This window comes from Calypte anna, chromosome W (assembly GCF_003957555.1).
Source record: "Calypte anna isolate BGI_N300 chromosome W, bCalAnn1_v1.p, whole genome shotgun sequence".
NCBI lineage: Eukaryota > Metazoa > Chordata > Aves > Apodiformes > Trochilidae > Calypte > Calypte anna.
In genome coordinates, this window is record NC_044276.1 from 24,160,005 (window position 1) to 24,176,012 (window position 16,008).

The 16,008-nt window shown below is 47.3% G+C and overlaps 1 protein-coding gene across 1 annotated transcript in view; it reads right to left on the reverse strand.

The window, feature by feature from the left end:
* DCC (DCC netrin 1 receptor) overlaps positions 1-16,008 on the reverse strand; it is a 459,073-nt gene that overhangs the window by 121,849 nt on the left and 321,216 nt on the right. The window contains exon 12 of the mRNA XM_030468363.1: positions 6,940-6,989. Within this exon, the coding sequence (XP_030324223.1) occupies positions 6,940-6,989 (50 nt within the window). The remainder of the gene's footprint in view (positions 1-6,939; positions 6,990-16,008) is intronic.

Sequence of the window (16,008 nt, forward strand, 5' to 3'; positions counted from 1 at the left end):
CCAATCCCAGCAGCTTTTTCCTCTTGGCTTTGGGATGGAGGCACCTGGGAGAATGTCAGAGCAGCCCATGCTACCTCCTCCCCAGCCCATCCCTCCTGACCTTGTCTTTCTCCTTCCCTGGTTTTTTTTATTATTTCTCACAGAGATCCCCAGGACCATCTAACTCTACTAATCAGTGTCATAGCTCATTAATTTGCTTTATTGGTCTCTGGGTAAACCTCTCTTGCTACTCAGTTCAGAACCTGCTGAGTCTTTATCATTAAGAAATAAGTGCCCAGAGCTCTGCCTCCATGTGTTGCCTGGCTGCATGAAGTGGCTTAATAGCAGCACTAAATTTCTCTTAAATGGAAAGGTGGCCAGAGCATTCATCACCTTGAACAAGGTTTAATCAAATCCCAGAACATAATGAAGCTGTCTGGGTCTGACACCAGAACCTTTGAAGCTTTCCCCATACTCAGCAGCGAGGGGTCAGGGGTGGGTGAATCCTTTCAAAGAGCCACAAAAAAAAAAAAAATAAAATTCACCCTGCTATTCAAGGGGAAGAAGCTCCTCAAATGAGCTCCTTCAAAGTGTGATGCACTTGGAAGTGCACAATTAAAAAGCTTTCTTGCTACCCACCCCTCTCCCAGCAGGATTAGTTCAAGGGTTATTTCCCCAAACAGCTCTCAGGGATGCACATCATTAAAAGGGAGAAGCCAGAGGTATTGGGCTACAAGCTATCAGCTAATTTTCTCCTTTTAAAGGTTAAGCTCAAGGCTTGTTGCTCTTTTTTTCCTATAAGTAATAGATTTAAAGGTTAAAGACCCCTCTCTCTTCAGCCTTGCCCATAGGTAACACATTTAAAGGTTAAACACATTGTTTCTGGAGGCTGCATCTCTATGCAGCAGGGACAGAGTTTGCTTTTTGGGGTTTTTTTTTAAGCTACCAATTCCTTTAGGAGGAATCCAGTCACAATTCCCAGCTCACTGCTCATCTTTTCCTACAGCCACAAGATTTGGACCCATCTGAAAGCTTCATCTCCAGGCTTTGCTTTACAACTTCTAATTAAAAGAAACAACCATGTAACTCACACTTTACAAACACCATATCTACACCCAGCTCAGCCACCATGCTGCTCCTCCAGCCTGGCCAGGAAGATACAAACCAGGAATTCCCTAAATCAAGCTCAGGGTTATCCTGAGGAACCACTTCTTCCAAGGTTCTCACGGACCTTGTGATGCTCCTGGAGTCTCCATTCCAGCCAGCAGTGGTTTAGGAAGGGCAGGTCCTGTCTGACCAACCTGAGCTCCTTTTATCATCGGGTGACTGCCTGGGGGATGAGGGGAAGGCTGTGGATGTGGTCTGCCTGGACTTCAGCAAGGCCTTTGACACCGTCTCCCCTAGGATTCTCCTGGAAAAGCTGTCAGGCCATGGCTCAGCCAGGAGCACTCTGTGCTGGGTTAGGAACTGGCTGGAGGGCCGGGCCCAGAGAGTGGTGCTGAACGGGGCTGCATCAAAATGGCGGCCGGTCACTAGTGGTGTCCCCCAGGGATCAGTGTTGGGCCCAGTGCTGTTTAATATCTTGAGGGAGGATTTAGAGGAGGGCATTGAGTCCATCCTCAGGAAATTCCCAGCTGACACTAAGCTGGGGGGAAGTGTGGATCAGCTGGAAGGCAGGAGGGCTCTGCAGAGGGACCTGGAGAGACTGGAGAGTTGGGCTGATCCCAAGGGGATGAGGTTGAAGATTCCAAGGGCCGGGTCCTGCACTTTGGCCACAAGAAGCCCCTGGGGAGCTCCAGGCTGGGCAGGGAGTGGTTGCAGCAAGGGAGCTGGGAGTCTGGCTTGGCAGGAAGCTGAAGAGGAGGCAGCAGTGTGGCCAGGTGGCCAAGAAGGCCAATGGCATCCTGGGCTGGCTGAGGAAGAGCGTGGCCAGCAGGTCCAGGGAAGGGATTCTGCCCCTGTGCTCAGCCCTGGGGAGGCCACAGCTTGAGTCCTGTGTCCAGTTCTGGGCCCCTCAGCAAGTCCCTCAGGAAGGAGCTTGAGGTGCTGGAGCAGGTGCAGAGAAGAGCAAGGAGGCTGGGAAGGGATCCAGCAGAATTCCTGGGAGGAAGGAAGGGCTGAGGGAGCTGGGGGTGTTGAGGCTGGAGAAGAGGAGGCTCAGGGGAGACCTCATCACTCTCTGCAACTCCCTGAAAGGAGGTTGGAGCCAGGGGGGGGTTGGGCTCTTTTCCCAGGCAACTCTCAGCAAGACAAGAGGGCACAAAGGGTCTCAAGTTGTGCCAGGGGAGGTTTAGGTTGGAGCTGAGAAAGAATTTCTTTCTGGAGAGGGTGATCAGCCCTTGGAATGGGCTGCCCAGGGAAGTAGTGGATTCTCCGTGTCTGGAGATCTTTCCAAAGAGCCTGGATGTGGCACTCAGTGCCATGGGCTGGGAACCACAGGGGGAGTGGATCAAGGGTTGGACTTGATGAGCTCTGAGCTCCCTTCCAACCCAGCCCATTCTATGATTCTATGATCTCTGCTGGTGCCTTTCTTGAAGATGTTTCACTACACATAACTGCCTCATCCAGCAGTGATTTTCCCAGGATATCACACCTGGAAAAAGCTTCTAGAACCTCAGTTGTTCTGTCTTTAAAATGGGTTTAACTGCTCCTACCAGCAAGCTGACCAGCTGCTTGACTTTGGGGTCCAGGATGGGTTCTACTCCCAACGAGTCCATGGCTGGAAAATTTGGGACCCAACAAAAGAGAAGCTGAAGGATGGGGTTGGAGCTTTGGGGACCTGAGCTGGGAGGTCCATCAGTTGGGTGGGAGACACCTCCTCTGTCTCGGGTGGGATTCCCACCCAGCCAGCTGCTTCTTTAGGCAGTTTTGATAAAAATAGAATACAATTAGAGTAGAATGAATAGAGGGGAGAGACAGAAATAAAGTAGAAAGAGAATAGAATTAGAGTAGAAATAGAACTAGAGTAGAATTAGAACTAGAGCTGAATGAGAATTAGAGCAGAATTAGAACTAGAATAGAATTAGAACTAGAATAGAATTAAAAATAGGGTAAAAGCAGAAATAGAAAGAAAGCAGAAGCAAAACCAGAGTAGAATTTGCATTCTTTTCAGCTGGAAGGGACCTACAGCAATCATCTCATCCAACTTCAGGGCTGATCCAAACTTAAAACCTCTTCTCCACCACTGCCAGGCTTGGGGCATCCACAGCCTCCTCCAGGAACCCTGTTCCAAGGTGTGGTTAAAACCCAAAAAGGTTCCTAATGTCCAAACTGAGCATTCTAAACTCTGCTGATCCATAATATCCAATATTCCCCAGGTCACCCACATTCCACATGTGATGAAAGCTGCTGAAAATCTATCTCCCCAGCTTTAAAAGCTGCATTTGCTCTGGATATTATTCCATCAAAAAGAGCCCAATCCTTCCCCAGCCTCCAGCAGCAGATGATGCACAGCTCAGCAAGGATTCCTCTGAAGGTTTAGGATGCATTTCAGGTCTGGTTAGGAGCAGTTGGGGCCATTTTAAGCAGCTGAGCTAAATGCAGCCTGACAGGATGCTTCATCTCTTTGGCTGTGCTGGAGTCAAAGCTGCCTCCAGACCCAGATGTCAAGCAAGGAAGAAATAAAGCAATAAAAAAGCAAAAAAAAAGGATTTTTTTGTTTTTGAAGTAGAACATCTGGCTCCTGCACACCTCCTGTCTGTCACAGAGAGTCCCAAGGCAATCAAGTCTGCATCTTAGAAAAGAAATCAAAGAAGGGACCAATTATGGAGGGGGAGGGAGAGAATCTTAATAAGATTTTACTGTGACAGCCTAAAAATCATAAGATTTTTGTCCTATAGACTGCCAAGGAGTTTGGAGATGGCTTTGATTGGGAGCCTGCTAAATGTTCTCCAGCTTGGTAACAGATTTAACTCCTGAGGAGTCACAAAAGCAAAGAAAAAACCTTGGGTTGGAAGGGACCTCAGAGATCATCGAGTCCAACCCTTGAACCACCGTTGTCGTTGCTAGACCATGGCACTGAGTGCCACATCCAGGCTCTTTGGAAAGATCTCCAGACACGGAGAATCCACTACTTCCCTGGGCAGCCCATTCCAATGCCTGATCACCCTCTCCAGAAAGAAATTCTTTCTCAGCTCCAACCTAAACCTCCCCTGGCACAACTTGAGACCCTTTGTGCCCTCTTGTCTTGCTGAGAGTTGCCTGGGAAAAGAGACCAACCCCCCCCTGGCTCCAACCTCCTTTCAGGGAGTTGCAGAGAGTGATGAGGTCTCCCCTGAGCCTCCTCTTCTCCAGCCTCAACACCCCCAGCTCCCTCAGCCCTTCCTTCCTCCCAGCAATTCTGCTGGATCCCTTCCCAGCCTCCTTGCTCTTCTCTGCACCTGCTCCAGCACCTCAAGCTCCTTCCTCAACTTCCTGAGGGGCCCAGAACTGGACACAGGACTCAAGCTGTGGCCTCCCCAGGGCTGAGCACAGGGGCAGAATCCCTTCCCTGGACCTGCTGGCCACGCTCTTCCTCAGCCAGCCCAGGATGCCATTGGCCTTCTTGCCCACCTGGCCACACTGCTGCCTCCTCTTCAGCTTCCTGGCAAGCCAGACTCCCAGCTCCCTTGCTGCAACCACTCCCTGCCCAGCCTGCAGCTCCCCAGGGGCTTCTTGTGGCCAAAGTGCAGGACCCGGCCCTTGGAATCTTCAACCTCATCCCCTTGGGATCAGCCCAACTCTCCAGTCTCTCCAGGTCCCTCTGCAGAGCCCTCCTGCCTTCCAGCTGATCCACACTTCCCCCCAGCTTAGTGTCAGCTGGGAATTTCCTGAGGATGGACTCAATGCCCTCCTCTAAATCCTCCCTCAAGATATTAAACAGCACTGGGCCCAACACTGATCCCTGGGGGACACCACTAGTGACCGGCCGCCATTTTGATGCAGCCCCGTTCAGCACCACTCTCTGGGCCCATGTTAATATTGTCCAAGAGAGTTCTGTGGGTCATAAAAGGGAAAAAAAACAACAACAAAACCCTGCTTTTGATGCAAAAGAATCCGAAAACTCAGATTATAGGGATGCAAAGGCTCAGCAAAGTGAGCAACAAGGAATTCCAGAGATTCACTGCTGGGAGTATCCAGGGGAAGCAACCCACTAGTTCCTGGAGAGAGCAGCTGAATCTCCAGGCTCTTTGGTTAATCCTTGGATTTGAAGATTTGTGATTCAAGGGTTGGACTTGATGAGCTCTGAGCTCCCTTCCAACCCAGCCAATTCTATGATTTTTTTTCTATGAATACAATATTCTGTGTTGTTGGAGCCTTTCACAAGGATGGGAAAGGTCACTCAGCTCAGTGGTGCCTCAACCACTTGGAGTTGCACCCAAGACCTTTTGGGACTTGGTCTTTGAAGCTAAATCTGCTGGAAATATTAATTTTTTTAATGACTTAAGTTTAGTTCATTTCTCTGTTGTTCCAAACTACCTAAATATTCAACTCAAGCTTTCAATTCAGGGGGTGTATATTTATTTTTAGGTGTCTATGGATTTTCCCACATCCCAAAAGAATCCCCAAATGGTTCCACATCTCATTTTCCTTCTGATAAAGCTCCCCAATTCATGGATACACCTTTAAAATAACCTTTCCACAAAGTTATTACATCAAATATGCTGCCAGCCTGAGAGCTTCAACTGCTCCTCTCCATCTCCAAATTAATATCCCACCAAACCTTCCAACATCTGTGCTGAGGAACATCCTGATGAGCAGAGATGATGGTGGAGAGGTGAGATTTAGACCCAGCCCATCCTCTCTTACCCCATCCCTTCCAACCACCTCCACCTGGATGTCCCAAGAACACAACTCCACATCTGAGGGCAGCAGGAGCATCTTTTGTTTGCTCTTTTCTCTTTTAAATCTAAATGATCACCACGGAAAGGTCACAAACCATGAGCTCTCTGACATTTTATTATCAGAGAAAGGAAGGAGAAAAGAAGCACCAAGGGTTGGAACAAGATATGCCAAGACATACGTGCCCTTTGGGAAAGGGGAGGTGGAGTTGGGTGCACTAAAGAAATGAAGGAAAATCAGAATACACATTTGATGTCATGAAAATGAGCAGGGGAAGAAAAAAACCACAGTAGATCAAGGATTAAAAACAAAAAAAGGTCCTTAAAATGCAGTTTATCATTGTCCTTCTTGGGGTTCCTACCCTAGATGACTGTACAAAAAGAAAGCTCCAAAGATCCAAGGGGACATCTTGATGTGATGCTACTGGTGGGCTTTTTGGGTACCTTTCTTTCCTGCTGGGATGTCTGAGGGTTTTCTGGGTCCAAATGGGACTATCAGTGACAAGAGCAACAGAATAAGAGCCCATGCAGGAATGGATGAAAAGAGGAGAAATAATCACCCAAAAATTCAGACTATATTCAGAAAGATCACGTAAGGAGAATAATCACATAATTAACAAATGTTATGGACAAGATTATGAGATATTATCACTCCCTTAATCAGCAATACGTTTTTAAAGATGGAAAATACCAGATTCAAGAGAAAAAAAATGGATCTTTCAGGAAAAAACCCTGTATTTTTTAGAACAAGCAAGACGAGAAGAGACGCACGCGGCGCGTACAGCAACCTCCCAATAAAATATTCCTTCTCCTCTCCCCCAGGACCAGCTCTGCTCCTCATTATTCCCTGAGATTGTTCCATTTAATCAAAGTGCAGTTAGGTTTATTGCAGATGTTAATCTGCAATCAGGGACCAGTTTCTGCTTGTTCACCTCCACTGAAGTGATCCCACAGCTGCCAAAGCCTCTCCAGAGAAATCACTGCTTCTCCCTACAACATTTTATTTTTATTTTTGAGGGGGGTTGTTCAGGGCTTCTTTTAACCTTCTGCAAGGGGTAGATTGGGTCTTCTTGTATAGGAAAAAGGCACAAAAAGCAAGAATATAAAGAGAAACACCCAGGCTTGCTGGGCCAGGACTTACCCTGGAGTTCACCACTTCCAAGGAGACGTTCTGAGGCGTCGCGCTGGGCACTGGAAAGGGAAGCAAAAGGAAAAAGAAATTGGAAATATTACCCTGAGTGGCCAAGGCAGCAAAGATTACATCAAATATTTCTCTTCTGGGAAAGCAAAAAAATAAAAAAAAAAAAAAAAAAGAGTGCAGCTTGTAAGAGGAGTTTAGAATCTGATCACAGCTAAGCCAGGTGGCACTTCAGAGGGCCCCTAAGGAGAGGGAAAACAAACTCATCTGTTCTCTTCTTCCCAGGTTTGATAGACCTATTAGTAAGCCTTTTAAAAAGCCCATCAACAGGCTCCCTGCAGCTCCTAGAATGCAGGCATTTGTTCAAAAATTGGGCAGAAATAAACAAAGATCTGCCACAATTTCCTTGGTTATATTTATTAAAGCACCTTGCACAACACCCATCAGACAGCACAGGGCACCAATGCACCCCTTTTTTTGTCACAAAGAGAGGAGGGAGAAAAGTGTCTTTAGATCCTGCTTTTCAAGAAAAATAACATTTCCTAGGATCACAGAATGCTTTGGAAAGGACCTTAAAGATCAAGATCCAACCCCCCTGCATGTGGCTACTTCCCACCAGAGCAGGTTGCCAAAGGTTCATCCAACCTGCCCTTAGCACTCCCATTTCCCATCAAGGCTCTGCCTGTCCTGCATATTATAATCTCTGCCTCATTTTATACCAATAACCTTGGTTAGATCCCTGGTGCAAAATATACTTCAGTCCTGACAGAACTATTCATGCTCTGGCAAAGATTGCTCAGGAGGCATCAACGAGAAGGTCTGGCACCTCTAGCTTGAAAGAAACCAAATGTTTCTGACTCAAAGGGATTTTTTTTTCTGGTTTAAATGTCCCTAAGCCTTTCAAGAGCCCATCAGCAGGATCCCAGCTCCTAGATTGCAGGCATTTGTTCAAAAATGGGGCAGAAATAAACAAGGATCTGCCCCAATTTCCTTGGGTTTATTTATCAAAGCACCTTGCACAACACCCATCAGACACAGACAGCACAGGGCACCAATGCACCCCTTTTTTTTGGCACAAAGAGAGGAGGGAGAAAAGTGTCTTTAGATCCTGCTTTTCAAGAAAAATAACATTTCCTAGGATCACAGAATGCTTTGGAAAGGACCTTAAAGATCAAGATCCAAACCCCCTGCATGTGGCTACTTCCCAGCAGAGCAGGTTGCCAAAGGTTCATCCAACCTGCCCTTAGCACTCCCATTTCCCATCAAGGCTCTGCCTGTCCTGCATATTATAATCTCTGCCTCATTTTATACCAATAACCTTGGTTAGATCCCTGGTGCAAAATATACTTCAGTCCTGACAGAACTATTCATGCTCTGGCAAAGATTGCTCAGGAGGCATCAACGAGAAGGTCTGGCACCTCTAGCTTGAAATAAACCAAATGTTTATGCCTCAAGGGGCTTTATTTTTTGGTTTAAAAGTCTCTAAGTCTTCTCAAGAGCCCATCAGCAGGCTCCCACCTCCTAGATTGCAGCTTTTTGTTCAAAAATTGGGCAGAAATAAACAAGGATCTGCCACAATTTCCTTGGGTTTATTTATTAAAGCACCTTGCACAACACCCATCAGACACAGACAGCACAGGGCACCAATGCACCCCCTTTTTTTTTGTCACAAAGAGAGGAGGGAGAAAAGTGTCTTTAGATCCTGCTTTTCAAGAAAAATAACATTTCCTAGGATCACAGAAGGCTTTGGAAGGGACCTTAAAGATCAAGATCCAACCCCCCCGCATGTGGCTACTTCCCACCAGAGCAGGTTGCCAAAGGTTCATCCAACCTGCCCTTAGCACTCCCATTTCCCATCAAGGCTCTGCCTGTCCTGCATATTATAATCTCTGCCTCATTTTATACCAATAACCTTGGTTAGATCCCTGGTGCAAAATATACTTCAGTCCTGACAGAACTATTCATGGTCTGGCAAAGATTGCTCAGGAGGCATCAACGAGAAGGTCTGGCACCTCTAGCTTGAAATAAACCAAATGTTTATGCCTCAAGGGGCTTTATTTTCTGGTTTAAATGTCCCTAAGCTTTTAAGGAGCCCATCAGCAGGATCCCAGCTCCTAGAATGCACCTTTTGTTCAAAAATGGGGCAGAAATAAACAAGGATCTGCCACAATTTCCTTGGGTTTATTTATCAAAGCACCTTGCACAACACCCATCAGACACAGACAGCACAGGGCACCAATGCACCCCTTTTTTTTGGCACAGAGAGAGGAGGGAGAAAAGTGTCTTTAGATCCTGCTTTTCAAGAAAAATAACATTTCCTAGGATCACAGAAGGCTTTGGAAGGGACCTTAAAGATCAAGAGCCAAACCCCCTGCATGTGGCCACCTCCCAGCAGAGCAGGTTGCCAAAGGTTCATCCAACCTGCCCTTAGCACTCCCATTTCCCATCAAGGCTCTGCCTGTCCTGCATATTATAATCTCTGTCTCATTTTATACCAATAACCTTGGTTAGATCCCTGGTGCAAAATATACTTCAGTCCTGACAGAACTATTCATGCTCTGGCAAAGATTGCTCAGGAGGCATCAACGAGAAGGTCTGGCACCTCTAGCTTGAAAGAAACCAAATGTTTCTGACTCAAAGGGATTTTTTTTTCTGGTTTAAATGTCCCTAAGCCTTTCAAGAGCCCATCAGCAGGATCCCAGCTCCTAGATTGCAGGCATTTGTTCAAAAATGGGGCAGAAATAAATAAGGATCTGCCACAATTTCCTTGGGTTTATTTATCAAAGCACCTTGCACAACACCCATCAGACACAGACAGCACAGGGCACCAATGCACCCCTTTTTTTTGGCACAAAGAGAGGAGGGAGAAAAGTGTCTTTAGATCCTGCTTTTCAAGAAAAATAACATTTCCTAGGATCACAGAAGGCTTTGGAAGGGACCTTAAAGATCAAGATTGAAACCCCCTGCATGTGGCCACCTCCCAGCAGAGCAGGTTGCCAAAGGTTCATCCAACCTGCCCTTAGCACTCCCATTTCCCATCAAGGCTCTGCCTGTCCTGCATATTATAATCTCTGCCTCATTTTATCCTGATAACCTTGGTTAGATTCCTGGTGCAAAATATACTTCAGTCCTGACAGAACTATTCATGCTCTGGCAAAGATTGCTCAGGAGGCATCAACGAGAAGGTCTGGCACCCCTAGCTTGAAATAAACCAAATGTTTCTGCCTCAAGGGGCTTTTTTTCTGCTTTAAAAGTCCCTTTAATCTCCCACTTGCTGTGACTATAATCATCAGGAAAACCTGTATGGCACAGATGGATTTATCCCAGCCTGCCAGCTCCTTCCTCATAAAGAACTGGGCTCACAGTGCTGAGTCCCAGCCAAAGCTCAGCATCTGCCTGCCTGACCAGGCCAACTTTTTCCTGACAGATCCCTGTTTTCCACCCTACCTCTGGCTAGATAATTCCACCAGGCTCCTTCAACAAGGGTTTAAATGTCTTTTTCTCCAGCTGATGGGAATTATTGATTCAGGCACTGAGGAGCTGAGAGCTTTACAAATGAGTTGCTGGTTGGTGATGCATCAACTTTGTCTGCCATGAACCTCAAGCTTTTCTTTTTTTCCTGCCAGGGAAATATTGCCAGCCTGGGCTGCTGAACAGCTGAAAAGCAGAGATGTATTTCATAGAATCATAGAATTAGCCGGGTTGGAAGGGACCTCAGAGATCATCTAGTCCAACCCTTGACCCACCGGAGCAGTTGCTAGACCATGGCACTGAGTGCCACATCCAGTCTTTTTTTAAATGTCTCCAGGGACGGAGAATCTACCACCTCACCGGGCAGTCCATTCCATAGCCTGATCACCCTCTCCGTGAAGAAATTCTTTCTAATATCTAACCTAAACCTCCCCTGGCACAACTTAAGACTGTGTCCTCTTGTCTTGTTGAAGGTCGTCTGTGAAAAGAGTCCAGTTCCCACCTCGCTACAGCCTCCTTTCAGGGAGTTGTAGACAGCAATGAGGTCTCCCCTGAGCCTCCTCTTCTTCAGGCTGAACAGCCCCAGCTCTCTCAGCCTCTCCTCATAGGGCCTGTGTTCGAGTCCCTTCACCAGCCTGGTTGCCCTCCTTTGGACCTGTTCCAGGACCTCTACATCCTTCTTAAACTGAGGGGCCCAGAACTGGACACAGTACTCGAGGTGTGGCCTAACCAGGGCTGAGTACAGGGGCAGAATCACCTCCCTGGACCTGCTGGTGACGCTGTTTCTGATACAGGCCAGGATGCCATTGGCCTTCTTGGCCACCTGGGCACACTGCTGCCTCCTCTTCAGCTTCCTGTCAATGCAGACTCCCAGGTCCCTTTCTGCCTGGCTGCTCTCCAGCCACTCTGTCCCCAGCCTGTAGCGCTGCATGGGGTTGTTGTGGCCAAAGTGCAGGACCCGGCACTTGGCCTTGTTGAACCTCATCCCGTTGGAATCGGCCCAACTCTCCAGTCTGTCCAGGTTCCTCTGCAGAGCCCTCCTGCCTTCGAGTTGGTCCACAATTCCTCCCAGCTTGGTGTCATCTGCGAATTTGCTGATGATTTGCTTACAGGAAGGTGGCCCTGGATTTGGGAAGGAGGGGCTGGAAAAGGTGAATACTCAGTTTAAGAGATTTTTGGGAAGTGATGCAGCAGGGAAAATGAAGGAAAAATAATTTTTTTAGTGTACAAGCACAAGTGTAACTAGTTACAGCAGGGCTTTTTAAACACAGGACATCCTGGGGAAAAAAAAAATTCTGAGTAAAATTATTTTTGGTGCAGTTGTTTCACACATTCTGATTTAGCAAAGAGCTAGAAGAATGATCTGAGAGTTGAAACACCTTAGAGAACAAATGAATGAAGCTGATTTCAACAAGTGCAGGGTTAAGAAGTGCTTGGATGGTGTTATCTGAGTGGTAAAAAGGACTTCTGGCTGGAGAGGATCATTTAATTCACTTCCCTGGCAGTGTTGGATGGGGCTTGGAGCAACCAGGTCTGGTGGGAGGTGTCCCTGGCCATGGCAGCTCAGCTTTAAGGTCCTTTCCAAGCCAAAATATTCCAAGATTTTCCAGGCTGCTGTCTGTATTGTCTCTTTTAGATACTCTATATTATCCAGAGAAGCTGCCAGGTGGGACAGATGGAGAAGAACAACCTGGCTCAAGCTTAACCCAAGCTGCATCTCCAGCAAACCACCTCTGACCTGAACATTTAGGACTCTCTAAATAATGGAGCAGGCACTAAAATGATAAGAAAACCCCTGTGCAGCCATTAAATGAAAGGATGGCAGCACATCATATAAATGATACTTCCCCCAGACTATTTTAAGCAGCATGGGTCAGGCAGCTCCTCTGCTGGGCTCTGTCTGCTCACATCTGTGTTCAATACACAAATCCCCAAAGCCCAGCACTGTGCGGGATTCTATTTAATTCAGTCAGAACTGAGTCATTTATCAGTGCTAATAAATAAATAGAATCATAGAATCTAGAATTGGCTGGGTTGGAAGGGAGCTCAGAGCTCATCAAGTCCAACCCTTGATCCACTCCCACCGTGGTTCCCAGCCCATGGCACTGAGTGCCACATCCAGGCTCTTTGGAAAGATCTCCAGACATGGAGAATCCACTACTTCCCTGGGCAGCCCATTCCAAGGTCTGATCACCCTCTCCAGAAAGAAATTCTTTCTCAGCTCCAACCTAAACCTCCCCTGGCACAACTTGAGACCCTTTGTGCCCTCTTGTCTTGCTGAGAGTTGCCTGGGAAAAGAGCCCAACCCCCCCCTGGCTCCAACCTCCTTTCAGGGACTTGCAGAGAGTGATGAGGTCTCCCCTGAGCCTCCTCTTCTCCAGCCTCAACACCCCCAGCTCCCTCAGCCCTTCCTTCCTCCCAGGAATTCTGCTGGATCCCTTCCCAGCCTCCTTGCTCTTCTCTGCACCTGCTCCAGCACCTCAAGCTCCTTCCTGAGGGACTTGCTGAGGGGCCCAGAACTGGACACAGGACTCAAGCTGTGGCCTCCCCAGGGCTGAGCACAGGGGCAGAATCCCTTCCCTGGACCTGCTGGCCACGCTCTTCCTCAGCCAGCCCAGGATGCCATTGGCCTTCTTGCCACCTGGCCACACTGCTGCCTCCTCTTCAGCTTCCTGCCAAGCCAGACTCCCAGCTCCCTTGCTGCAACCACTCCCTGCCCAGCCTGGAGCTCCCCAGGGGCTTCTTGTGGCCAAAGTGCAGGACCCGGCCCTTGGAATCTTCAACCTCATCCCCTTGGCATCAGCCCAACTCTCCAGTCTCTCCAGGTCCCTCTGCAGAGCCCTCCTGCCTTCCAGCTGATCCACACTTCCCCCCAGCTTAGTGTCAGCTGGGAATTTCCTGAGGATGGACTCAATGCCCTCCTCTAAATCCTCCCTCAAGATATTGAACAGCACTGGGCCCAACACTGATCCCTGGGGGACACCACTAGTGACCGGCCGCCATTTTGATGCAGCCCCGTTCAGCACCACTCTCTGGGCCCATGTTAATATTGTCCAAGAGAGTTCTGTGGGTCATAAAAGGGAAAAAAAACAACAACAAAACCCTGCTTTTGATGCAAAAGAATCCGAAAACTCAGATTATAGGGATGCAAAGGCTCAGCAAAGTGAGCAACAAGGAATTCCAGAGATTCACTTCTGGGAATATCCAGGGGAAGCAACCCACCAGTTCCTGGAGAGAGCAGCTGAATCTCCAGGCTCTTTCGTTAATCCTTGGATTTGAAGATTTGTGCTCAAGGAAGACACAAAACCAACATCAGGTCCTGAATTTTATCCACCCAGCTCTGCCCCTCCATGTCATTGCTGGGGGGCAGGAGCATCCTCAGCCAAGGGACTCCAGATCTGCTCCCATCTCTGCCCCAACCTCCTGGGGTTCAGACACCAAGTTTTTTACCATTTTTTTCTCTTTCCAGAGTAGCAGCTTTAGAAGCTCATTGGTTTCTTTAGGGCAGAGACAATTTTTTAGTTGTTTCCATGTTCCCTATAACAGCACCAAGTTGATATAAGGCAGGAGCAGACAGGACAGGAACCACTCCATCTCCCTTAATGCTGAGGACATGGCACTGCTCACATTCCCCTCAGCTTGAAAAATACCCCAAAACTGTCTCTGGGATGTAGTTTCAAGGGAAAAAAATTAAAATAAGATATTTTTGGACATTTCTGAATGAGCTGGGGCTGCCTAATGCTATGATGTCCCCTAGGTGACCCAGTTTTGGCAGGGTGCTGATCTCCAGACGTCCCTTCCAAGCTCTAATATTCTCTGATTCCATGAAAAGCCTGTTCTCCTTGAGGAATATTTGCTCTGGGTTGTGAGCAAGGCAGAGGCTCCTCAGAGCCTCAGTTTCCCTAAAATTCCTCTTTTCTTCCCCCTTTTGTGAGCAGCAAAGGCTCATCATGAGTATTACCCAGTGCCACCTTCAAACCTCACCCCTTTCAAGTCTGATTTCTACTACTAATTATCCCTCTCTCAGACAAACTTCTCAGTTATGATTTTTTTTTCCTAATTTGTCTGTTATTTTGATTATTTCTCTTGCCTGAGCACTTGGCATATTTCCCAGTTGGGTTGCACACGTGAACACCACTCCCTCCTCCTCTTTTTTTTCCAGATCTTCAATCAAAATAAGAAATAAGCAGCCAACTCAAGCACTTCCAAAGCAAGGCTGGCTGCCTTTTATTCCTTTTTACTCTTTATTCAAGAAGATGCTTTGCATTTCCAAGTCCCTGATTTAATATCTCTGGGGTCACATTAAGATCAGAGCAAACCCAACACCAGCAAGATCACAATTACTTCCTCCAGGGTTGTATCTTCATCAAATAAAAAAAAAGAAATTAGATGCTCAGGAGCTGGAAAAGGTGGTCAGGGACCTCTGCTCAAGGAGGAGGGGTTGCAATCCAAAAACCTTGAGCAGGGCATCCTGGGGAGATGCTGAAGGTGCTGGCAGGAGATGCAGGAACCTGCCCCAAACTGGATGTGCCTATGGGCAACTGCACAATTTTATCCCTCACCAAGAAATCAGAAAGGATTAAATGGATTAAAAAGTCTCTTCTACTGAGCATCCTGCTACCAGAGGGGCCTTAACCCTGGGAAAGGTCTTGAACTTGCTACCATAAAAGAAAAAACTTCAGAAAGTTTGGGTGCTGCTGATTTGCTCTCTCTATTCCTCCTTTCCTTGGAAGTGGGACTGATGCCACCTTCACCAGGCTTGGCCACTGGTTCCAGAAGCCCCCAAATAAGAAGATCCTTGAAGGAATTAATTATTCTTTGACACCTTCCCCCCAAAAAAACCACACCAGAGGATGTCTGGGAAGTCCACAGCCAACTCCTTGCAACACCCTTTGCCTTGAAGAAGAGGAAAACTAAACATCACCTTTTTCCAGATTCCCCAGACAAGGGAACCCAGAACCATTCCTGATTTCTGGAATAGTCTCATGCCAGAGTGGTTTGTGTTTGCAGACATCTGGACCTCTCATTGAGGCTCTTTGCAGACTGATGAGCACCAATCCTTCCCTTTCTCACCTAGGGTGATATTTGCAACCTAAGTGGAGTTCAGGGCCAGAGAGCTCCATGGGGTGAATTCAATCTGCATACATTATGCAAAATCCTCATTTGCACTTATTTTCCTTTTATTTTGCTAATGATAAACATGATTTAATTTATTCTGCCAAGATCCAGAGTAAGAGGGAAAACTGAATTTTCTGGGGAGACACAGGCAGCACTTAAAAAACCTATTTCAGAGGTGTCAAATGTAAAAATCCTGGTCTCCTGGGTGAATCCCATGGAATAACACAGATTAAACCAGTTCTGAGCCTCCTTGCTTGGGGTTCCTGCTTCCTCCATGCTGTTTTTTAAGAGGTTTATTTATAAGGGTCTTCATCCAGGTGCTTATTTAGTTCTGAATCAAATGTAAGACAAGCTCCTGGCTCCAGTTTTTCCTTTTCAGGCCATGCTTTCTCCACCACTGCTCCTCCAGAGGTCATGGAATCATGGAACAGTTTGGGTTGGAAGAGATCACCCAGTCCAACCATTAACCCAGCACTGCCAAGG